The 23,012-nt window shown below is 44.7% G+C and overlaps 10 protein-coding genes across 10 annotated transcripts; 3 read left to right on the forward strand and 7 right to left on the reverse strand.

Moving 5' to 3' along the window:
• Positions 1-122: 122 nt before the first annotated feature.
• BDF20DRAFT_965950 (ribosomal L27e protein family-domain-containing protein) lies at positions 123-1,442 on the reverse strand. Its single transcript, XM_053084972.1, has 4 exons — positions 1,270-1,442; positions 1,113-1,167; positions 482-650; positions 123-404 (listed from the first exon to the last, which is right to left on the reverse strand). The coding sequence occupies exons 1-4, from the start codon at positions 1,294-1,296 to the stop codon at positions 245-247; spliced, it is 411 nt and encodes a 136-aa protein (XP_052930881.1). The 5' UTR covers positions 1,297-1,442; the 3' UTR covers positions 123-244.
• An 85-nt stretch (positions 1,443-1,527) lies between these two features.
• On the forward strand, positions 1,528-3,272 carry BDF20DRAFT_901519 (uncharacterized protein). The gene has a single exon (XM_053082809.1). The coding sequence runs from the start codon at positions 1,583-1,585 to the stop codon at positions 3,164-3,166; it is 1,584 nt and encodes a 527-aa protein (XP_052930882.1). The 5' UTR covers positions 1,528-1,582; the 3' UTR covers positions 3,167-3,272.
• Positions 3,273-4,206: 934 nt separating this feature from the next.
• On the forward strand, positions 4,207-7,959 carry BDF20DRAFT_239344 (uncharacterized protein). Its single transcript, XM_053074986.1, has 6 exons — positions 4,207-4,366; positions 4,450-5,218; positions 5,307-6,239; positions 6,322-6,700; positions 6,793-7,093; positions 7,169-7,959. The coding sequence occupies exons 2-6, from the start codon at positions 4,485-4,487 to the stop codon at positions 7,831-7,833; spliced, it is 3,012 nt and encodes a 1,003-aa protein (XP_052930883.1). The 5' UTR covers positions 4,207-4,366; positions 4,450-4,484; the 3' UTR covers positions 7,834-7,959.
• A 1-nt stretch (position 7,960) lies between these two features.
• BDF20DRAFT_239163 (uncharacterized protein) lies at positions 7,961-9,352 on the reverse strand. Its single transcript, XM_053074985.1, has one exon. It carries the CDS (start codon positions 9,120-9,122, stop codon positions 7,983-7,985), a length of 1,140 nt encoding a protein of 379 aa, XP_052930884.1. The 5' UTR covers positions 9,123-9,352; the 3' UTR covers positions 7,961-7,982.
• Positions 9,353-9,447: 95 nt separating this feature from the next.
• BDF20DRAFT_840349 (fungal-specific transcription factor domain-containing protein) lies at positions 9,448-12,617 on the reverse strand (the record flags this gene model as incomplete). Its single annotated transcript, XM_053079376.1, has 3 exons — positions 9,448-12,230; positions 12,308-12,314; positions 12,543-12,617. 3 exons carry the CDS (start codon positions 12,615-12,617, stop codon positions 9,448-9,450), a joined length of 2,865 nt encoding a protein of 954 aa, XP_052930885.1.
• A 1,178-nt stretch (positions 12,618-13,795) lies between these two features.
• BDF20DRAFT_840350 (uncharacterized protein) lies at positions 13,796-15,116 on the reverse strand (the record flags this gene model as incomplete). The annotated part of the gene is made up of 2 exons (XM_053079377.1): positions 13,796-14,396; positions 14,497-15,116. 2 exons carry the CDS (start codon positions 15,114-15,116, stop codon positions 13,796-13,798), a joined length of 1,221 nt encoding a protein of 406 aa, XP_052930886.1.
• A 2,956-nt stretch (positions 15,117-18,072) lies between these two features.
• Positions 18,073-18,470, reverse strand: BDF20DRAFT_901537 (uncharacterized protein). The gene has a single exon (XM_053082810.1). The coding sequence runs from the start codon at positions 18,458-18,460 to the stop codon at positions 18,212-18,214; it is 249 nt and encodes an 82-aa protein (XP_052930887.1). The 5' UTR covers positions 18,461-18,470; the 3' UTR covers positions 18,073-18,211.
• Positions 18,135-19,725, forward strand: BDF20DRAFT_901538 (ribosomal protein L13e). Its single transcript, XM_053082811.1, has 4 exons — positions 18,135-18,154; positions 18,589-18,837; positions 18,985-19,365; positions 19,461-19,725. The coding sequence occupies exons 2-4, from the start codon at positions 18,592-18,594 to the stop codon at positions 19,467-19,469; spliced, it is 636 nt and encodes a 211-aa protein (XP_052930888.1). The 5' UTR covers positions 18,135-18,154; positions 18,589-18,591; the 3' UTR covers positions 19,470-19,725.
• BDF20DRAFT_901540 (uncharacterized protein) lies at positions 19,698-20,244 on the reverse strand. Its single transcript, XM_053082812.1, has one exon. The coding sequence runs from the start codon at positions 19,976-19,978 to the stop codon at positions 19,733-19,735; it is 246 nt and encodes an 81-aa protein (XP_052930889.1). The 5' UTR covers positions 19,979-20,244; the 3' UTR covers positions 19,698-19,732.
• Positions 19,997-22,550, reverse strand: BDF20DRAFT_840352 (uncharacterized protein; the record flags this gene model as incomplete). The annotated part of the gene is made up of 3 exons (XM_053079378.1): positions 19,997-22,103; positions 22,197-22,463; positions 22,540-22,550. The coding sequence occupies 3 exons, from the start codon at positions 22,548-22,550 to the stop codon at positions 19,997-19,999; spliced, it is 2,385 nt and encodes a 794-aa protein (XP_052930890.1).
• Between the last annotated feature and the right edge of the window lie 462 nt (positions 22,551-23,012).

The following is a 23,012-nucleotide window of genomic DNA, read 5'->3' on the forward strand; positions in this document are numbered from 1 at the left end:
TCACATTGGAAGAAAAGAGGCCCGTAGTCGAATACATGGTCCACTGTGTAGTACAAACCTATTTTACCTGCACCCAACCCCCATCCTCACTTATAACATGAGCTACCCGCTTTCTTTCTCTTCCCTGCTCCACCCAATCATGGATACCTGATATTTTTGAGATGATTCATAAAAACATGTAGATATCAACGGGTTTCGTTTTTTATTTCAAGATAAAAGAATAGAAATAGTACTTCCACACAATTTAGAATCTGAGCTTGCTGAAGAACCACTTGTTCTTACCGGTTTGGTAACGTTCTTCAAAGAGCTTCTTGATGACCTTCTTGGCTTCTTCACGTTGAGTGGGTTCCTTGAAGGTTTCAGCAGAGATGGTACCCTTGATTTGTTCTAATTCCAAACCATAACTAATTGGGATAGGACAAAAAGTATGAGCCATCACACACTACATTCCATTCGATCTATTCCACTTTAAATCGCTTACCGAGTGGGCATCATGTGGTTGTAGTTGACAATCTTGACAAAAGGCTTGACCTTGGAGCGCTTGGCAACCTTCTTCTTGTTCATGGCCTTGGTGACCTTGAGAGGAGTACGTTCGATACCAGCAACGACGGCATAACCATAAGGTCTATCCTTGGTACCTTCATCGTGATCTAGCATGGTTCAACAAGTGCGTTAGCGTCCCATCACATCATCATGAACACGCTTTGGACAAAGTTCCAAGGAAACAAAAGATGGTGCATTCACAAAACTGCTGTTGATCAATGTCTCATCCGATGAGTGCGAGGACCATCTTGTGCTTTATCGCTGAAACACACTAATGCTAATGTCCAATCTGTAATGACGGGCACAAACGGTGTTGCTCACCATGATGCCTTTCACTGAAAGCTTTCATGATGGTTGTGATTCAAGAACAAATAATGGCAAGATGGTATACAGTTGAAGAATAGACGGCTCGCATTGGAAGCCAAACAATATTGTCGTTGTTGTTGTTGTTATTGTTATTGTTATTGTTGTTGTGGATGCACTCTCTCGGTTCCTCGAAATTCTGTCGAAAACATCACTTATGACACAAATAATAAAAAAAAAAACCAAACTTGGCATTGAATACATACTACGGACGACAACGGCCTTCTTACCGGCGTAACGACCATTCAAAATAACGACAACCTAATGGAAGAGGAAAAAAAAAAAAAAAAAAGTCAGTTCTTCCCATCCATGATGCATCAATCCATCCGTTTTCGTTCTACATCCATCGAGCTGATACATTACTTTGCCAGCCTTGATGAACTTGACCATGGTTGCTGAAGATCTTCTTGATGTGTCAAGGAAAAGAGGAAGAATAGGATCGAATGACAGCCTTTGTTTACTCTTTCTTCCCTCTGCCCTCTCCCATTGCTGTTGCTTGGCCCAACCGGACAACTTTGAAAGCAGCCAACTTTTTTAATCGGACCTCAGAATTTTTTGGTGGAATCTCCCAATCAAAATTTTCCTTTTTTTTTTTTTTTTTTTTTTTTGTTTTCATTTTGGCTTGTGTGCCCTTTTTCATTCCTCGTTCGACCCCACCTCTATTCTATGTAGCCGAATGTTGAAAAGATTATTCGAAAATGATGAAAACTTGAGCTTAGATTCACAAGTGTTTACAAAGAAGAAACAAAAGTCGTCGTCATCCTTATTGTCCTTGTCACGATCCCGCAGCGGTAGTGTGTCTGCTTCACACCATTCGCCATCGTCTCAGTCGTCAACGCAGACGCAGCTCGTCAAAACTGAACCATGGCAGAAGAATACCCAACCACAGGCAGAGCTATCGATGGAATGCAAAAAAGAAGACCCATGTGATGTTTCAAAAACACACGCTTCTTGCCTTGAGCAGCTTAGCAAAGTGATCCATCGGACAGAGATAAAGCAGGCATCGCCTGATAACCTGTGCCTCGATATACCTACGCAACAGGAGCCGTTAGACTCACAGCACGCAGCGTACGGAACTGGAAAATACACATCAGAGAAGAAAAGCCTTTTGTTACATACATCATTGACGGAAGACAAGTTTGATACCCACCCGAAAAAAGAGACCCCAGATACAGCTTGTTCGGAAACATACCATTGCTTTATCTGTCATGAGGACCTGTCGCACATGAAACATACCTTTTTTCGCCAGCGACATGTTGAAAAATGTCTCTCCCATCTCCATGAGGAGACGAACGACACAAAAGCATCCACATCCGATGAGAGGGTTCTTGAATGGAGCGTTTGTTTTTTCTGTCAGCAAAATTTGTCTCATTATAAAGCACCACAGCGTCTCGTTCATTTGAACCGTTGTCTTGATGAACAGACGGCGATCGTCGATGTAGCCAAAACAAACGAGGACGCATTGGCAGGTCAAACACATGCCTTTCTACAAACCTTAAAGATATGTCCTGTCTGTCATGAAATGCGTCTTTTGCAAAACAAGACGGTCCAACAGAAACTCATGCATATCAAGCAATGTGCAAAACAACACAACATAGAGGCCAGCCATTTAGTAAGAAGATGTCAATGGATCCGATGGGGACATGGACCCACTCTACCCGATCCTATACCCCCTCCTCCACCAGAGCAACAGCCGTCAACGATGACAAAAGCCATGCCACAGCATCAATTAAAAGCCTCTCTACCACCTCAGTGGAGCAATGATCCTTATGACGCAACAGACCTTGATTTTGATGATACTGTCATTCTACACAAACAGGCCTGCTTCACCTCGCAAGCTTCGAAAGCCATGGACAAAGAGGATGAGGAGCTTCAAACCGCATTGGCCATGTCACGCTCTTTGCACCAAATGCAAAACACCCGTCGTCCTCCCAAGAAAAGACAAGGCATCCGGCCGACAGATGAACGTGAATGGAACTCAACCAACATTTGGTCGATAGAAGAGTCTCGAAAGCGAGCCATTGAGACATTGGATCAGCTGTTGTTTGCTCCAGATCAGCATTTGCAAGCACTGCATCAAGCGGAAAGAGAAAAATCGCATCTTCTGCTTGGCGCCTCTCGGATCGTGTGTGAAGCATCATCCAACGAAAACACATCAGCTTTTGGCACTTTTTATTGGAATTTGGCATCGAATAGAGACAATAATTGGGATGCCATGCCTTCTGTATTCACTTCTTTATTCATGCAAAAAATAAATTGAATCGAGTGTGTGTCGGTTGGCCCTCACGCGCCTCCGCACTCCCCCCCCCCTTTTTTTAAAGGGCGGCGGAATTTTATGTTTTGCTTCATGAACTTGTTACGAGCATTTGCCTTTTTTGTCCAGTCCCATTATTTTGTCTTTTCTTTTTTTTCTGTTCCTTCCTTCATTTCTTGCATTGGCCATGACGCCTAATTATTCAAGAAACAACCCTAATGTAAAAAAATAGAGAAAAAGCTTTCGCAGAATAGAGAGAGCTTTTTGAAATCATTTTAACAAGTTCATTTTCCAAAATGTGTTTAGCATAATCAGCGGCAGCGATCTCAGGCGGATGAATCGGACAATTGGCGATCCCGTAAAAAAGTCCCTAGCAATGACAACGACAACGACGCCCGTAGAATGAACAGTGGACTTTTTTCACAGGCAGCTCTTCATTCTCCTGACTATTTAAATAGTCCTCATCAAGGAAACGGTATCTTTAAGCCCATCAGAAATATCAATTCCAACACGCAGGTGCTTGAACCACCACCCCCTTCGAGTCCTCCAAAAAGAGGATTTCCTTTGGTGAGACTACCGGGGCATGGCTTCCCTCAGAGCACATCACTGTATCCCCCATCCAACGACTCCTTCTCTGCGAATGATCCTCCTCTACGAGTGCAAAGTCATGTTCCGACGACCCCTTTTTCACCGAATAAGCAGGAGGACGACAGAAGATCAGCCGCTGCCGTCCGACCCTCCACAGCAGGTGATGATCGAAAGGAAGACACTCCTCGCTCGCACACGTACCCCAAGGGAAAGAGCCATCATCTTTTACATCAGGAGGGCAACCCACAGCAACCTAAAATGATGGCAACAGAGGAGGACAATGATCCATTCGATAGGTCAACAAGGTGTGTGCCTTCCCCCTTACCATCACAACGACACGTCAACGAACCACTTGTGCAAGACGAACCACCACCTGTTCAAGCAAGGCTTGAACGAGCGGTCTCACCGGTCAAAAGCCATTCATCCACATGGGCAGAATATGCCGAAAGCTTACAAGCAGAAGAAGAGGCGAAACGACAATATTGGGAGAGAAAAAAATTGTCTGCCATGGCGGTAGCGACCTCCAGCGATCATAGTTCAGGTTAGCTCAGCTTTTTTTAATAGTAGTAGTAGGCATAGGAATAGAGAGAGAGACGCTCTTCATTGAGATACATACCCATCGTAAAAAACCTTGTGTAGCTAAAATGGCACATTTCTATGGTACTACGTAGCACACTGGCAGACACCCGAATCCTCCTCACCCAACTCAGCTACCACCACGGCAACGACACGTAGTATGGACACGACGGATCACACGCGTCAACGGCATCATCGTCCGTTGCAGCAAGGAAACAGCCGCTTCCTCCATCCCACACGTCAGCGTCATCCGAATGAAAATGAAACGAACCACCCTACTTCTTGGCGTTCTGATCAGCAGCGATCCCAAAAAGAAAGAGAGGACCATTACTGTCACCCAGACGACCGTAATGGCGCCGGCCGTAAAGAACTCTTTTCTCGTTTCCTTCATCCTGACGTGATCGAACGTGGCTTGCTCAACAAAACCTACATCAAAGGCGTGCTACGTCTTGTACGCAATCCCATGGATGCCTATGTTACTTCGGAGGATCTTGACCATGATATCTATATCAGTGGTGCCAAGAACCGTAATCGTGCGTTAGACGGCGATATGGTGGCTGTGGAATTGTTGGACAATGTCGACGAGATTTGGGAGGAAAGACGGGTGAGGGAGATGGAACGCTTCGAATTGAGGAAAAAGATGAGAGAACAGGACGCAGCGGAAAAGGAAGCTCTTCTCCAAAAACAAGACACCCCTGATGATGACGAGGATGAATTACTACCCTCGAATGACAACACGGACGAGAATGAGGTCAGTGTCGACAATGATGCAGAAGACGACGACAATGACGATGACGATGACGATGACGATGACGATGAAGAGGGTCATAAACCTAAATATTGTGGAAGAGTGGTGGGTATCATTGAACGATCACCCAACATTACCTACTCTGGGTAAGTCATCCTTTTACAAAAAGAGACATGCGTTCGTGCATCATCCTCTCCACTCTCTCGATGCTTATCTGTCCTATTATGTCAAAAGAACCATCGTTGTCAATATAGGTAAAAAGCGTTTGAAACCGGATGAACCCAATGCTGATTTGAAAATGGATACTGAAGAAAAGAACGACGAGGACGAGGACGATGGTAACACCAGTAACAGCGATCCAGCTGCTGTTCCGTCTCTTGAAGCAGAATCACCGAGTACAACAACAACAACAACAACAACCGCCAACACTCCTGTCTCTTCAGAGAGTCATCCTACGGAAGCCCCTCGCCAAGGCACTGCGCTCACAAGACCGTTACGTTACGCTTGGTTCAAACCGTCAGACAAACGTATTCCTCTCTTTATGCTCAAATACAACGACATTCCCGACACACTACTCGAAAACGAAGACTACTTTACTTCCCATCTTTTTGAAGTGGAATTGCGCCGTTGGCAAATTACCGACAGAAACCCGATCGGCCGATTCGTGAAAGAATTAGGGCCCTTGGGTGACTTGATGACCGAGAAATATGCCCTCCTCAGCGACAGTTGTGTGATTGTCTCACCTTTCAGTCCTCTAGCACTCAAGTGTTTGCCTGAAACACCCTGGACCATCCCTGCTCAACAGTACAAGACGAGACGTGATTTGCGTCACGAACGCGTCTTTTCCATTGATCCCAAGACAGCCAAAGATCTGGACGATGCACTCCACATCAAAGCATTGTCCGATGGATGTTACGAGGTAGGTGTCCATATTGCCGATGTGTCCTTTTTTGTGAAAAAGGGGACTGTCTTGGATACAGAGGCGCGTCGAAGAGCCACCAGTACCTACTTGGTCGACGATGTGATACCCATGTTGCCGCCCCTTTTGTGTGAGGAACTGTGCAGCTTGAATCCAGGTGTGGAAAGATTGGCTTTTTCTGTGATTTGGAAAATGGACAAAGAAGGAAAACCTGTCGACGACACATGGTTTGGAAAGACAATCATCAAGTAAGTGTAGTGTCCTTGAAGAGAAGGGGGTGTGAGAGAGAGAGAGCAAGAAAGGCTGAATCTCTTTTCTTTGATACTATAGATCGTGTGCTAAATTAGCCTATGAAGATGCTCAACGCGTGATTGAAGGAGGTGAATTGGATGCCGATACGATGATCCATGATGGTCACAACGTGTCTGACGTCTACCATGATATCCGCACCCTTCAGCAAATGTCCATGGCCATGAGAAAGCGTCGTTACGAAAACGGATCGCTATCGATGAACTCGGTGAAACTTCAATTCGAGCTTGACGAACGTGGTGAACCTATTTCCGTCCGTCCATTCGAGGCCAAAGAAGCCAATCGAATGATTGAAGAGTTTATGCTGTGTGCCAACATTAGTGTGGCCCAAAAAATTGCTGAAGCTTTCCCTGACGAAGCCTTGCTAAGAAGACATCAAGAGCCTATTGAAAGAAGAATGGTAAAAAAGATTTATTTTTTTTTCGGGAAAGGAAAATAGACGATGGCCCCGTATGCTGATGGGCATCATGCTGCCTCCATTGTACCCTATAGAATAACTTTTTGAAAATTACCCATGTGTTGGGGCTTGACTTTGATGGAAGTACGGCAGGGTCACTCCAAGCCTCCTTTGACAAGATCCAAAATCAAGATATTCGAGATGTCATGCTCGTGTTGGCTATCCGTACCATGCAAAAAGCAAAGTATTTCTGCGCAGGTTCGCTCAGCCGAGAGAAATATCGACACTATGCTCTCAACGAGCCTTTATATACCCACTTTACCTCACCGATTCGTCGCTATGCCGATGTGATTGTTCACCGTATGCTAGAGAGTGCTCTTCCATCGCATCAAAAAGGTAAACTTAAAAAACGAGGCTGATGAAGCAAATTCTTTTCTCTGACCGGAAAGACTTTTATCCTTTTGCGAATAGCACATTCACCGTATGGAAAGAAATTTGTGCAAAAGACGGCTTTCCATTGCAACTCGAAAAAAGATGGAGCGCGAAGTGCCCAAGACCGTAGTATTCTCTTGTTCCTCAGCCATTACCTGAATCGCAAAGAAGCCACTGAAGGACACCATTTCACGAAAGCGGTGGTGATTGCGGTGGCCAAGAAGCATTATGAGATTTACGTGCCAGAGTACGGTCTTGAAAAGAAAGTGCTACTGGAGGGTTTGCCACTCAGTAAAAGTCATTTTGATAAAACCACACTCGCCCTCGATCTCTTCTGGCAACGCGATGTCCCTGTCACGATGCACAACGAAGAGAAAATATACGGTGCTGCCCGTCTTGTGGATGATTATTCTGACTCTGACTCTGACTCTGACGCTGACGCTGACGCTGACGATGCGGATGAAACAGACATTGAGGATAGTTTACAAGCACTGACACTCAAAGAAGCAAAGCCTGCATCGGTCGTTCACGAAGCCGATCTGATTCCACCGGTGGTACTCGAGGAAGCCACTTGCAGGCAACAACTTGGCATGTTTTCTAGCATCACGGTTCGAATTCAAGTCAACAACACAAGGTCTCCCCCCATCATCAACATTTACCCTGTCAGTCCTTTCTGCACGAAAACAGCTCAAGACGATGACTGATCCTCCTTCATTCTCACTGCATCCTTTTCTTTTTATTTTAAAAAAAGTTTGAATAAACAATCCATGGCTCTCCCCCAGGGAGACCCCCCATGTCCTCTTCTTTTATTCCATTTTATAAGGGGAAAAAAAAAAGAGTATCCTTTCTCCCTCTAGGGAAGGACTCTTTGTCGTTTATGGTTGTTGAAACCGGGTAAATAACCCGCTTTATATCTAGAAAAAGTATCCAAGCATTGACATCGCCAACGGATGGTTTCCAAGGGCCATGGATTTTCCTCCTTTTCTGGCTCATCCATGGGCACTTGTGTCGTGGGTGTGGGTGGGTGGGGGTGAGGGGTGCGTAAAAGCGAGACATAGTTGTAAAACAAGCGAGCCGCGGCGTCAATATCTCGTTGAGCACCTATATAAAATCTTTCGAGTGTTTGCCAATCGTAGATCGTGAATCTCGGACCCACGACGACTCTGGGGGAGGGTGGGGTGGCTGTGGAGGTAGGGCGAGTTTCAGATAAGAAGAAAAAACTGTCTCGGTGGTGATGAAGGAAACGTGGAGGCAGATGATCCTTCTTTACGTCCGGCGTAAAAGAGGAGCTTCTGCTGTTCGACTCGTGGTAGTAGTCGCTTGGCTGAGCGACAGAAAAAGACGCGGCTCTTGGATGGGAGGGTACGGTGCGTGAGGCTGAGGGGTCGTTCGTGCCACTGGCAGCGGTCGTAGTAGCGGTACGGATAAAGGAAGGAGAAGATCGCCTCCGTAGTGCAGCCGCGACGGCATGTCTATGAGTGGAAGGGGTGGAGAAGGTGGAGGCGTACAGTTTTGCGAATGTATCCCGTTGGGTGGTTGTTTCTGGTGTTGCTGCTGGTGGTGTTGCTGCTGTCGCTGCTGCTGCTGCCGCTGTCGGTGCTGCTGCTGCTGCTGATGAGGATGACCCGTTGGAGGCTACAGTAAGAGGATGGCTTTCATCTTTTATCAAACGAAAACGACGACTCTGTTCTTGCGTGGGTGGTGGTAGGCTGGGTGGTTTCGGTGTGGGCATTGGTGAAGTGTTGGTAAAATGAAAATGAACATGCTTTGGACGCTCTGAAAAAGTATTTAAAAGGGTCGATGCGTCAGTCGTAGAGCCAAGAGGACGGCTTGCTTCGATCGGCTCGTCCGTGTCGTTTTCGATAAAGGAAGCTTTACGCTTTTGTGAGCGACGGGCGATACTGGTATCGACCAAGAGAGTGCTTTTTTGTCGATGGGGTTCCTCTGTGGAAGCGAAAAGAGAGCTAGAAGAGGCGTCAAAGTATTCTGTCATGGGATGAATGTGAGAGAGAGAAAAAGAAAAAGGAAAAGTAAAAAGGGCAAGCTAGCCTTTGTCGGTTGGTTAGTGAAAGAGGCTCAGCTAAGGGGGGCGGGAACCCCCTTCAACATGTCAACAAAAGGTACAATGACTCTATCAAAACAGCCCAAAGGGGGGGGGGTTTATTTTTCCCATTCGCATCATGAAACAAACATGCCTGTCAACAACAACAAAAGAGCAGGTTTTTTTTTTTTTTTTTATTTATTTATACATCAAGGGTAAATGACTCAAAATCATCTATTGTTCTATCGTCAAAAGATCGTCGCCCCGGGGGGGATGTCTATTGATACATGAGTGATCTTGCCCATTCATCAGCTACAGATATCAATTCAAAGGTATAATCTGCAGGCTCGATGCTACTTCTGCTATGACCCGTGGTCGCTGCGGCGGCGGCGGCGGTACCCGTACCAGGATGATCGCCACCTGAACCATGACTGGTGGTACTTTGACTGGACAAAACCGAAGGTAAAGGAGTGGTGACAACAGATGAGGAAGAAGTAAAGGCAGTGGAAGTATCGACAGCACCGACAGCGGCAGCAGCAGCAGCGACAGCAGCAGCGGCAGAGGAAAAGGCGGAAGAGGGAGAGGAAGGAGAGCATAGATTGGCATGCGTATGAAGAGAGGTGGAGGGATAATGGGAGAGTGTGGTGGAGGAGGAAGACTGTTGCTGTTGCTGTTGCTGTTGCATGTGAGGCAATTGTTGATAATAGTCAAAAGCAAATTGACCTGAAATCATGGGATTGTGATTTGGTTGGTAATTCAATCCATCGGGCGTGAGATAACCTGGTGAAGAGGTAGTAGAGGATGGGGTGGTTTGAGCAGGTTCTTGATGGGGTGGTGGAGGACAAGGAGGAGGCGGGTAGGATGAGGAAGAAGGGGTGGTTCCGAGGCCTTTCGGCTGATGGAGATGATGACACACGTCCGTGATGGCCGAGAAGGCCATGTGTGCTGTATTGGAAGAGACAAAGGCTAAAGGCTGTTGTTGTTGTTGTTGTTGTTGTTGTTGTAGCGAGGCGGGGAGGAGTGGCATGGTAGGCTGCAGTAGATCGACGAGACGAGCAAAATGTCTCAAATCGCGCATAGGTATCCTCTCGACAATTAAACGAACATCGTCGAGACTCTTTCTAAAGTGCACTTTGGCGGATGCCGACACGTCCTGTCGCGGATCGTCAAAATCTACGGCGTGGGTCAAAGCGGCAAAAATACCGGAAAAGGTAGAGACGGAAAAGTTGTACATCAAATGAGGATGCTGGACGGTCAAGGCGACAATACGAGTGATGGTGTTGGCTAATGTTCTTCTTTTTTCACGGTGAGTGTCTTCATCTTGGTATCGACAACACATGAGCAAGGAGAGTTCCAGATCATAGGCAATCAAATGTAAATTAACGACAACAGCAGAAGAAGGTATCATAGGCTGGTCTGGTAGAGGCAGCCTATCTGGGTATGGTGCATCTGCCGTTGTAGGGATGGCATCGGTAGTGGTGGTGGTGGTGGTGGAAGGTGACGATGAGGTGTTTGTTTTCGTAGGGTGGTTGTTGTTGTTGTTGGTGGTGGTGGTGGTGGTGGTGGTGGTGGTAGTGACGGCAGGGGTCGTGGTAGCAGTAGGAGCAGCCATGACTCCGTTGGAGTGTAGCAGGGAAGTTTCCCACTGTAGTTCCTGTGGCAAGGCGTTTCGCCATTGGTGAATGGCATCGAGATAGTGCACTATTTGATTTTCTTCTTGCACGGTCCATAAGCTCAGATTCTTTTTCAAATCGTGGGTAAAGAAATGAATGACTTTTTCGACCAAGGTCATCAATCGACACAGTTGATTGAATCCTTCCAAGACAAGACGCTCGCTGGGCGTGTCTTCGGGGAGGGGTTGTGGAAAGTCCACAGCGATATCACTGGAGCGTAGCATCCACGGCCTTTCCATGGTACAGCTTTCTAATTTGTCCATCACGAAACAGGTCCACAGCACGCGTTTTCGCAGCTCGATATCGCATTGCGACATTTGACTACTGTAATTGGCGGTATGAAGACCTAATTCAAAACACATGCGGATGGCCATGCCGCTGTACAACCAGGCGCGACTGGAACGTATACGTGAACCTGAGGCAGGGATATGATCACAGTCGTAAAGAGCCATGTAAAGCAAAGCAATGACTGTACTTATACGTGGGGTATCAAGAAAGTCGTCGACGAGGCGTCGCGCACGATGGTAAAACAAATCGCCGTCCGGCACGGCGTCGCGGCTGTGGTGGTGGTGGTGGTGGTGATGACTGTTTTGATGGATGTGATGAGCGGCATGAGCATACATGCTATTCAATAAAAGAGGAGTGATCAAGGGACCTTTGGCTTTGAGTTGGTCGTAAAACATGGTACGTGAGAGGATGGGTAAAATGTGCTGGCATTCATCAAAAAAGAGGGCGAGGAGTTGTTCTTGCATGGCTCGCGAGGGCATGTCGATGGAAGCGGTGTAATAAATGGGAAGATGGGGTTCAGGCGTCCAACGGACAATATCGCCATACCTTGGCCATGGGGTGACATGCTCGTGATCCAAATGGAGTGATCCTCCCCCTCCTGACGACGTGGACGACGTGCCTGTTGCATTTGGATTCAAGGTAAGACGAACAATGCCGTCTGTCAACTGCTCAATCATTTTGTCGGATCGTGTGGAGGGTGGTTCATTCAAGGTGGAAGAAGAGAACTGCGCTTGCTGTGGTGATGGAGAGGAAGAGAACAGGTGATCTGGCTGATCCGTGGCATAGATTTTAGGAATGCCATTGAATGCATTGTGGTGGGATGGCTGTTGTTGTTGCTGCTGCTGCTGGTGATGATGAGGAGGATGCTGTGTTTGAGAACAAAGGGGTGTTGATGACGCTAAAGATGCTGGTGGTGAAGATGCTGAGGATGCTGAGGAGGGTTGCTGTGGTTGAAACCCATGTTGACTAGGCGTACTTTGCCGCCTTGAGGGTTCTGTATTGCTCATTGTATTTGCAGAAGACAATGTTTCTTCCACAGGATCGAGGCGAATATAGGTCTCGTCAGGGTTTTTCAAATACATACATTTACGACGTCTGGCTATCAATAGGAATGGTTGTCAGTCTCTTTCTTTTTTTCTGAAGCACTATTGAAATCAAAGGAGAGAGAGCAAGTACCTTTGCACTAAACGCGAGAGAAAAAAATGCATTGAACAAAAAAAAAAAAAAAAAAAAAACCAAAAAATAACGAATGAGACATGCATGGGATCAGGGCAAGATATTTTCTAAACAAAGTGTACCTGCATGCAAGGTTGCTTTCCATCACACTAATACACATCCAACGAAAAATAAAAAAGGTAGTTTGCTAAGTTTGAATGCTTTTTTTGATATGCCTCTAAAGAACGCGTTGTACCTTGATTTTTTTCATACGGCAAGGATGACATGCTCTTCCCACTTTGAGTCGTTTATGTCTACTGTCATCTACCATGGCCAACCCGATGAAAAAAAAAAACAAAAAAACCACAAGTCGAATGCCATGAGCTCATTGTGTTTTCATTGAACCCACGTTGCATTTTTTTCTAGTATACCTCTTAGTGGTAGTTCTAATGTGGCGAACATGACAAAAAGAGAAGAACAACAGTTGGAAATCAAAGCAGAAAAACAAAAGAAAAGCTAAAGAAAAAAAAACTTTTTAGTCTGTTGTGTCAGTATTTTTCAAAAAATGAACGAATGTCATAGGCTGACGGGCCTTTTTTTTTTTTTGGCTGCTCTCCTATTACTGCCCCTTTTTGTGTGACCAGAAAGGGTTGTTGACTTTTTTTTACCCCATCTGATATTTGATTGGCCAGCGATGGCTCATTTTGAACGGGTTCTCTCTTCTATCGCCCTTCGTTGCTTGGGGTAGGTGATGGACGTGGGGGGAAGGAGTGTCGTGCGGAGACTTGAGGAGAGGATAAAAGGCGCCTTTCTTTACGTACGCACAAAAGACAGACGGTGACCTTTTTTTTTTTTTTTGCTTGGGCATAGAGATCCACCCTCTCCTCTTTGGGTTTTTTTTTTTTGTACGCGTGCCAACAGTGATGTGGTTTCCCTCCCCCCCCAAGGGGTGGTCAAGTACGGCGGACCTGAAAAAGAGACCCTTTTCAAGATTGTGTAACCAAAAAGATTTTTCCAGCAATGCACCATGGCAACCTAACTCTAAGAGCTACGGGAGTCGACTTTTGGGTGGCAACGGTAACCATGCCATTTTTGACAATGAAAATAAGGTTATTGAACAAGCCTCAATGTGGATTGCCCTGTGCATTTAAAAAAAGGGGTTCAGGCAAAAAAAGAAAAAGAAGAAAAAAAAAAAAAAAAAAGAACCTTGTGCAAAAGGATCGACGAGAGAGAGACGTTGGTTGTTTTGATAGATTCCTTTTTTTTTTTTTAATGGGGAAAAAAAAAGAAATGAAAAATGCAGAAAAATAGAAAAAACGAGGTCATCCTATAAAATTACAAGAATAAGAGAGTAAAAGTACAAAATAGAAATACAGAAAATAGAGATACAAATACAAAAAGAGGGGTTGTTTTTTTTTTTTTGGTAGTTGGCGTTTGGGATCATAAAAATACAATGGAGAATAAATTATAAAAAAAATACAATGCTTGCTTTTGCTTTTTTTCATGACATTACATGTCAACAATGCGTTGCACTTTACCACATTCAGGAAGATGTTCACCACGGTATTTGATGAGATATTCACCATTTTCTTTCCAAGTGACGGTCTTGTTGACAGGGCATCCTTTACCACTATTGGAGCATTTGTAATAGACACTCTTGTTGCCAGTCTTCTTTTGAATGGTGTTGCCATTGTTCTTCCAAAAGTAACCATCCACGTAGGGATAATCCCTGGTTTCGACGATTTTTGAGATGGCCTGCATCTCACGTCGACGACGAGGACGTTGAGGAAAGTAGCTGCCATTTTCATGACGATGATGCTGCTGCTGACGAGGGGTCGTATTGGAAGTGGCATCGTGTGATGAGGATGGATTCAGAGTAGAAGAAGAGGAGGGGGTGGAGGAGGAAGGAGATGTCATGCTGTGAAGGGAGGAAGTAAAATGGGTAGTCGAGGTAGCGGTGCTCGTGGTAGGATCATAAGGAGAGGTGGTGGCGTTCGGTGTCGTGGCATTCGTAGAAAGAGCGGCCGCCGTTGTATAAGCAGGAGATAAAGGATGGAGTGAATGCCTTGTGGTTGTCGTAGGCAAGCTTAATAAAGGTTGAGGAGGGAAACTGGACAGCCAAAAAAAAAAAAAAAAAAAAAAAAAAGGGTGAGTCCTTCTGTCCTCTACAGTGTGAGCAGCAACAACAAAAAAAAAGGTCAATTTTTTACCTCATGGAAAGAAGGTTAGCAGCGGCCGAGGTGGAATGGTTGGTAAGAAAGGAGGTGGCCGTGTTATGACGGTCATCGTCAGGATGTGTGTCATCAGGGTTTGCGTTACTATCAAACGAGGAACCCAAGGCGGAATCGCGTCGATTGCAGTCGCTGTCGTCCATCAACATTTCAAGCGCACTTTGACGACGAAACTGATTGGCAGCCGCTGTATTGGCTAGTAAAGGATGCGTGGAAGGATAGTTGGCAGAGGACGGTAATGGGGGTGTTGTCGTAGCTGCATTGGCCGTTGTGGTCGCACTCGTCGTTGTGCCAGACAAGATGGAAGCATCGGGTGTTTGTGGTGTCCCCATGAGGGGTGGTTGCTGTTGCTGTTGCTGCTGAAGTAATAACATGTCGAGTTCTTTTGCACGTAATTTTGCTTCTTCTGCTTTTCGTTTGTCTTCTTCCACCTTGCTCAATAAAATAAGGCGTAAAAGTTCGGGTTGCGATTGATAATAAAGAATGACTTCTTGTAAATCACAAGAAGCAGGATTGATAGCAGGGTTGTTCATGTTATTCGACGTCGTAGCGGCTGCTGCTACTACTGCTACTGCGGCTGCTGCTGCAGAGGTCGACATATTGGAGGAAGCGGAGGACGAGGACGAGGAGGATGGCTGTTGAAGAGGAGCGATGTTCATGTTCGTCGTCGTCGTCGTCGTGGTGGTTGTAGGCATATTTAATGACAGCGTGGAGGCGGGCAGAGAATTGCTTCGCCACTGATCATAGTCTTGAGGTTGTGAAAATGAATACGATTTCATCAAATTGTTAGGACGACTGAGAGGTGATGGCTCTGTTGGGTAAAGTAATCCACCCACTTTTGCTGACATATCTTTTGGTTGGAAACTGAAATCATTCATTCCCTGATTTATTTTAATTATTTATTTTTTGGTTGGTTCGTTCTACTGTTATTTGGGAAAAATAAAAAAGTTAAAGTTTTTTTTTTTTCTTTTTTTGCCCTCAAAAGAAGAAGTGAGAGAAAGGATGGTACAAAAGGAATACAAAAGGGAATTTTAAAAAATAAAAGGGCAATGGATTCCTTTACCCTTTTTTCTGCGTCTTCCCGCCCTTTTTATTTGAAAAAAGTGAAACCACGATCCGTTCAAGAAAAAGGTGGGATCAAAGCGGACCTTCAATCAATGAAAAAGGACACGGACTTTGCCTATGCACCCCCACAACTCCAGCCTATCCAAATCAGTTTTTTTCTAGACATAATCCCCGCTTGCGATTGATTTGTTCCTTGTCTCTTTTTTTCTTTTTTTGTTTGCCTTCCACTGCACGGATTTATCCGGAAAATAAATTGCCTTTTTTGCAAAAGAAAAAAGATGGACACTTTCCCCCCTTTCTCCCCTTTTCAATTGAAAAAAAAGGGGAAACATATTCTTTACCACGACAGTCGTTCATAAGAAGAGAGACATGAATACCTTTCATCCATTTTCCAATCACTCGATCTTGGATGAGCCTTTTTTTTTTTCTTGTTCTTATTGTACAAAAAAAAAGTCACATAATGTTTCAGTAAAAAAAATGTGAGGGTATGCTAGAACAAGATCCATAGAAATGAAAAAGGTTTCAATTGCAATTGAAACGGCGCTGAATGAACTGTACCTGGTTCATCGAACGGAACGATAGAATCGGCTTGCTGTTGAGGGACAAACAGGGTCCTTTTTCTCATTGTTATATAAAAACGGATGAGAACACCAACGATTAGCCGATCCATTTTTTTTTAAATTTTTTAATTCTTACTTTTTTTCTCTGATGCAGGAAAAAAGAACTTTTTTTTTTGGGTCTCTCATGCAAAAAAAAGAATGCAATCCAAGGGTTTTCTTACATGAGTTCTCTCTAGAGAGAGAGAGAGAGAGAGAGGGAAAAGGAAAATACGCTTTAGAAAGATCTGATTTGTCCCATGGACGAAAAAGGGAAGGAACCAACGCCTATCCTGCCGTTGAACGTAGGGTGTGGAGGCACGGTAGAAAAATCACCTCATTTTTGCCGAACAAAGCAATACAAAAGCACACCATTGAGTGTCACCCTAGGCCCCTTTGATTCATCTCCAGCTGTAACACTCAGACATGTTGCTTTATATAAACTACCCCACGGCTACCTTATAAAGTCATATTTTTGGGTACAACTTGAGCTTTTTTTTTTTTTTTTTTTTACTTTTTAAACGTTACCCATGGTTTTTCTTTTCTTCATGCAGCCTAGCTTTTCCCCCCTCCCCTCCCTTTCCTTTTATTGTGAATAGAGGGCAAAAAATACCCTTTCTTTTCTCTCTCTCTCTCTCTCTTAAATCTTAAGAGGGGAGGGAAAATTAAAAAAAGTAAAAATTTTGAAACCTCGATTTAGACAGTAGTGAGCCAAGTAAATAGTAGGATTATCCTATTTTCCTGAAAGATTCATGCAGGTGATTTTTTTTTGGGTGTGTGTGTCTATGTAGGAATGGATGCACATGGATAGGTTGAGAGCAACAAAGGCGTTGAATGATGACTACAATGACTGTCAGCAGTGACATTTACAAAAAAAAAAAAAAAAAAAAATAATCTCAAAACTCCATAAATAGGTCGTTGATCTAAACGTTAACCCTATGTTATGTGTCTGTATGGTTTGGTTTCTTTTGATTAAGTAAGCGAAGAATGGGCGAAAATCGCCGTTTAAAAAAAGTGGTTTTACCAATCAAAAAACAAGACACAAAGGGCAAAGAGGAAAATCTTTTTTTCTTTTTTTACTCTCCTCATAGCCCACTTATTTGCATGAACCCTTTAAGGGACTTTTTTCTTTTTTTTTTTTTTGTAAGCGGTATCTCGGATTTTAATTATAACAAAATTAAAATAATAAAGAGGTGTAAATGCAATCCATTCCTTGGTATATGCACGATAAAAATTGGGTTTCAATGACGTAGGGCGCGGTTGGTTTTTTTTGTTTTTTTTTTTCTTTTCCAAAAGCCCAACCTATGTTGGTGCTTCTATGATCCCTCTTTGCTCATTTTTGAGCCTAAAAAAAATAAAGCCAATGATAATGCCACACATCAACCCAAGTTTGTCATTGTTGAACCAATGAACAGAAAAGGCGGGCAAAGGAGGATCGATGTCATCTGCCCGACGTGAGATACTGAAAAGCATACAGAGATCATCTGCACTGACTGAATAACATACAACCCCCATTCCGTTTCCTTCGCGCTTTGTACGCGAGTGGTGGCTACGGAGCAAAGTAAACAACCCCCCTACTGTAGGTCCTACACGGCTGATGCTCTTTTATTCCATCTCATTTTGGAACGCCACACCATCCAAAGACACGATCGTCTTTACTTTTTATCTTTCTTTGAAACACGGATCGACGACAGGACGGACTTGTACCTTTTCCAAATGCCTTAAGAGTACAACACTATCATGAGTTGGGAAAAAAAAAAAAAAAGAAAGAAAGGATGAAAGCGTGGCCCGTCTTCCGAGGAAGGGGGGCAAAAAAAAAAAAAATTGGCCCCCTTCTGAGGGTGCGGTCCTTTGGCCCGGGTCGAAAGGGGAAGCTCTCTTCGGGCTCCTAAACCCCCATCCATCGTTTTTGGTCATTCTTGCCGTTGGCAGCTGTTCAAGTCTCCCTCTTTCCCTATCCACTTGGTAATCCTTACGTATGTATACACACATACACACTCACACACTCCCTCTCCTCACCATCCAACACAACATCAAGAATCCATCCTTCTGCCATCCATCATGATGGAGAAAAAAAGATAGATCGAAAACAACGCATTTGTTATGGACGATAGTAGAGTCGATTCAGAAAGCGAAAACAACATGAGCCATCGGATACCACCATGACGGCCATGTCCGATGCTGCGCTTGGAAAGATGGTGTGTTGGAAGGAGGAGGAGGAGGAGGAAGAAGGGAGCAAAACAAACACACACATGAAAAACCGAATTGTGGATGGCTAACATGTAATCTCTTCATTTATTCTCTCTTTCCACTTTTCCTAACCCATGGAACGACATTGAATCAAAACAACACCCTTTCCTTCACTATATGACAACCTTGATTTTCATTGAATGGAATGCCCATCCTGTAGACCATGGTTTTGAAGCACAACAATCAGTTGCCCAACCAGCACTTCCGTAAGCAATGGGCTCGTCGTGTCAAGACTTGGTTCGATCAAGCTGGCCGTAAAAAGTCCAGAAGAATCGCACGTGTCCAAAAGGCTGCTCGTATTGCTCCCAGACCCGTTGACGGTCTCCTTCGTCCTGCTGTTCGTTGTCCTACTGTTCGTTACAACATGAAGTTGAGAGCTGGCCGTGGTTTCACTCTTGAAGAACTCAAGGTAAGAATAATAGTAGTATTGCCAGTGAGAGAGAGATGGGAAGAGCAGAGAAAGAGTGGGGGGGGGCGGGGGCGGGCATCAGAAAAATGCCTCAAGACTCGGAAAACGGATCATGGGTTGACATTTTCTTCTTCCGTGGCATCATAGGAAGCTGGTATTCGTCGTAAGGAAGCCCGTACTGTCGGTATCGCTGTTGACCACCGTCGTCGCAACAGATCCAACGAATCCCTTGAACTCAACGTTCAACGTTTGAAGGCTTACAAGGCTAAGCTTATCGTCTTCCCCCGTAAGGCCGGTAAGGCCAAGAAGGGTGATGCCGAAGCCTCTGAAGTCGCCGCTGCTGTTCAACACCGTGGTCCTCTCTTCCCCGTTGAACAAATCCCTGCTGCTCCTGAAGCTCGTGAAATCACTGCTGAAGACAAGGCCGTCCATGCTTATGCCAAGCTCCGTGCTGCTCGTGCTGCTGCTCGTACTCTTGGTATCCGTGAAAAGCGTGCCCGTGACAGAGCTGAAGAAGAAGCCAACAAGGTAAGAGGCATTCACCCATGGACACAAGTTGGAATGAGAAAAAAAAAAAAAACAAAAAAAAAACTAACACCTTCTTTCTCCTTTCTATTCAATAGAAGAAATAAACGGCTTTTTCAACTTCAACCTCTCGCTTCTCTCTTTTTTTTTTTTCATTTAATTTGTTAAAATAATGACTTTATTCCACCCCATCAATAAAACAGAAAAAAGGAAATGGACGGTTTGCGTTTTCTTTATCATCTCCACTTCAGCTCTCTTTTGGTTTTAGATTCTACTTTTTTTTACGGGCATCAGACGTCGACAGAGAAAAATAGGATGGGCAGTCGATAGATGGAGGGGGAGAAAAAAAAAAAAAAGAAAAAAAACACTTTCAAGCCACCAGGACACCTGTATCATTAGATGGGAAAAGCTTTTTATTATTTGGGAAAAATGATACAAAAGACATGAGAAAAAGGGGGGGAATATAATCAAGATGAAAAATAAAAGGAATTTCTAAAACAAATGGGATAAACAAAGATGAGACTATGTAACAAGAAGGGATGGGATAGGGGAGGGGGGATAGAAAATACACAAATTTTTTATACAAGAGAGATTGGAATAAATAAAATAGAATCATTGCGAGAAAACATAAAGTCTAAAACAAGATATCAATTTCCTCATCGGTATCATCCACGGCAACTTGCTGCGGCTGCTGTGGTTGTTCGGTCACGGAAGCAATAGCTATCACTTGGTTTGTCATGGCATCGGATATCACCGGTGCAGGGTTGTGGATAATGGTCTTGTTGTCTACCACTCGGTAATCCATCTTTTCATTACCAAAGACAATCAGATTGCTTGAACCGCCACCTGTCGTTGACCTCTCCTCTTCCTCTTCATCCTCCTCCTCCTCTTCTTCTTCTTCTTCTTCCTCGTCCGAAGGAGCAAGCATTTCTTCTAGTAATCTTCGTTTGTGAACAGCCGCCCGTCGTTTGGGTCGAGCAATGGCTATACTATTAGGGTCTTGAGAGACGGTGACAGAGGATGTCACCGCCTCATCGTCTGCCTGACGATGCTTCTTGCGTCTATTTCTTTTGCTGCCACTAGGACTTGTGCCTTTCTTTCTGCTACCATGACGCTTCGTAGAAGCCATCGAGGAGACTGTATTTTCTCTTTTCGTCAAGGAAGCCATCGAGATCGGCCCTTCTACTTTTTTCTTTCGGTGGCTGTAAGCAGGGAAATCAAATGCATCCACAGCAAAAGAGGCGTCGTCGTCAGAGGATGCACCCGCATCAATATCTTCTGTTAATTCTTCACGCGTCCTTGTTTTCGGCATTCCCGCTGTACTACGTCTTTTTCTCTGTCTCTGTCCATGGGCCGCCATGCCACGTCTTTTCTTGGCATGACCACCCGCTTCTTCTTCTTCTTCTTCTTCCTCGACGGATGCCTTCTGCTGCTGCTGCTGCTTTCGAATATAATCCTCAACATGGACAGTGGGGCCTCCATTCTGTTCCAAAATACAAGCATCCACATAAAACAACACTTGCACCAACTGTTCTCGTGCCACGCTCGACAGATCAATCTCGACTTCTTCTTCCTGCGAAGCACCTTTGGCCTTTTCCGGTGACAGAATCGGTAGAATGCTAGGTAGCCTTTCGGGATCCAATTGATTCGTAATACGGTCCAAGAGTGTTTCTTCCATTTGACGTTTGTGCATATAAATATAGGGGCTTGGCACCGCCGAAGAGGGAGACGAACGGACGCGAGAACGACGACCACGACCACGACCAGCACCAGCACCAGCACCAGCACCAGCACCAGCAGCATGACGTCTGGCAGGCATCCCATGCCTGCCTTCCGCATCCGATTCAGAATCAGAATCCGAAGAGGAGGCATAGCGACCACGACTACTCATATTCGCCACCGTCGTAGGAATCACCGTGCGTTCGTCTTCAGAATCATCCGAGACATCATCCTCCTCCTCTTCTTCATCCGAAGAAGCAGAAGACGAAGAAGAGCTCTCCTCGTCACTACTGCTGCTGGAGGCATCCTCCTCCTCCTCCTCCTCCTCCGAGACACTGCTATTCAAACATCTTTTACGTTTTAAACCACGTTCAAAGGCATCCGCTTCACTTGCTTCGAGCACGCTTGCTTTCTTTTCCTTTTCTTCTGCCGTCTCTGTCTCAGTAGATACAGAGGACGATCCCCACCGTACTGGCACTGCCTCCTCCTCTTCCTCTTCCGTCATCCTCCTCTCCTTTTCCACCTCCACATTCACTTCTTCAATATCAATTTCCTCTTCTTCATTGGTCTTGTGGAAAGATGGGTTGACTTTTTCCATAGCCACGGCTGTAGAAGCAGCCGACGTGGCATCAACGCCATCCACCGCAGCAGCAGTAGCAGTAGCAGTAGCAGCAGCAGCCGCTGCATCCATGAAATCCTTGTGGATCGGATCCACGGTCGCACGTTGAACAATAGGACTGACCTGCGCAGACGTAGCAGGTGAAGAAGTAGCAGACGTAGACGTGCTCGAGTCCAGAGGGCTACTCGACACAAACGTCATTTCATCATAGAAAGCCGCGGCTTGCGTGAAATCATTCATCGTCAATGGATTTTGTTCCACCACACCACCGCCATGGTCTGCACCAAAAAGATCCGTCGTGAGTTGAATGGATTGAGCCAGCATTTGCGCTGCTGTATCCATATCGGTCAAACAATGCGTTTGATCCGTTCCCCAAGCTTGTAACCAAGAATTCAATGATTCCCTAATTCAAAAAAGAAAGACGAGGGGTGGGGTGCGGGTCAGTTCCTTGTCGTCCATGGACATGTGTCATTGTGGTGGTTTTTTTTTTTTTTACCTCATCATCATGTCTTGCACTTCGCCTGTCAAATCCTCTACCATAGGAAGTTTGGGGTGGGTCCAATCGTTCGTATGGGCAAACAGTTGATTTAGTTGTTCTTCTGTCACTGTAGGAATCGTGCTGTCCTCTTGTTGATCCAGTGCTACCATACCAAAATGGTCCCGGGTCGTGGCGTTCAGTGGTTGCTGATCCTGTTGTTGTTGTTGTTGTTGTGGTGGTTGTTGTTGTTGCTGCTCTTGTTGTTGTTGATGTGCTATGGTCACTCTATAAAAATGTCGTAGAGGGGTCAACCAGGCTATTCTTTTGCATGTTTATTGGATCAAACAAGATGATACTTTACCCTCCCATCATTTTTTTTTTCCTATTGCTAATTGAAATGAATGAATGATATGAAAGGTGGTTGAGAGAAAGAGGGCTTTATAATAGAACGTAGATACAAGTAGATAAAAAAAGGCTTATGAAATAAGAAAAAAAAACAGGGCTTGGATAAACAGGTCAAACAGAAAAAAAAAAATTTTTCTTCCACTCTTTTCAAAATTTAAAAGTCTTCAAAACAGCACGAATGCCAAGTGTTCTTTTTCTTCTCTTGTTAGATTTGTTGGCTAATAATATTGAAAATGAATACACAGAGCGGCTGATTTGATCCCCTTTCACAAAAAAAGAGAAGATAGATAGTGTCAATAAATAGAGAAAAAAAATGAAATCGTTTTCGATAGACCTGTTTTTTTTAAAGCAAGAATTTGAAAAATTTATTCCAAGTCAGCAGCCACTTTTTGACATGTAAAAAAAAAGTAACGCCACCAGTCACAGCAA

The sequence above is a fragment of the Mycotypha africana genome (genome assembly GCF_025528875.1).
Source record: "Mycotypha africana strain NRRL 2978 chromosome Unknown BDF20scaffold_17, whole genome shotgun sequence".
NCBI classification, from domain to species: domain Eukaryota; kingdom Fungi; phylum Mucoromycota; class Mucoromycetes; order Mucorales; family Mycotyphaceae; genus Mycotypha; species Mycotypha africana.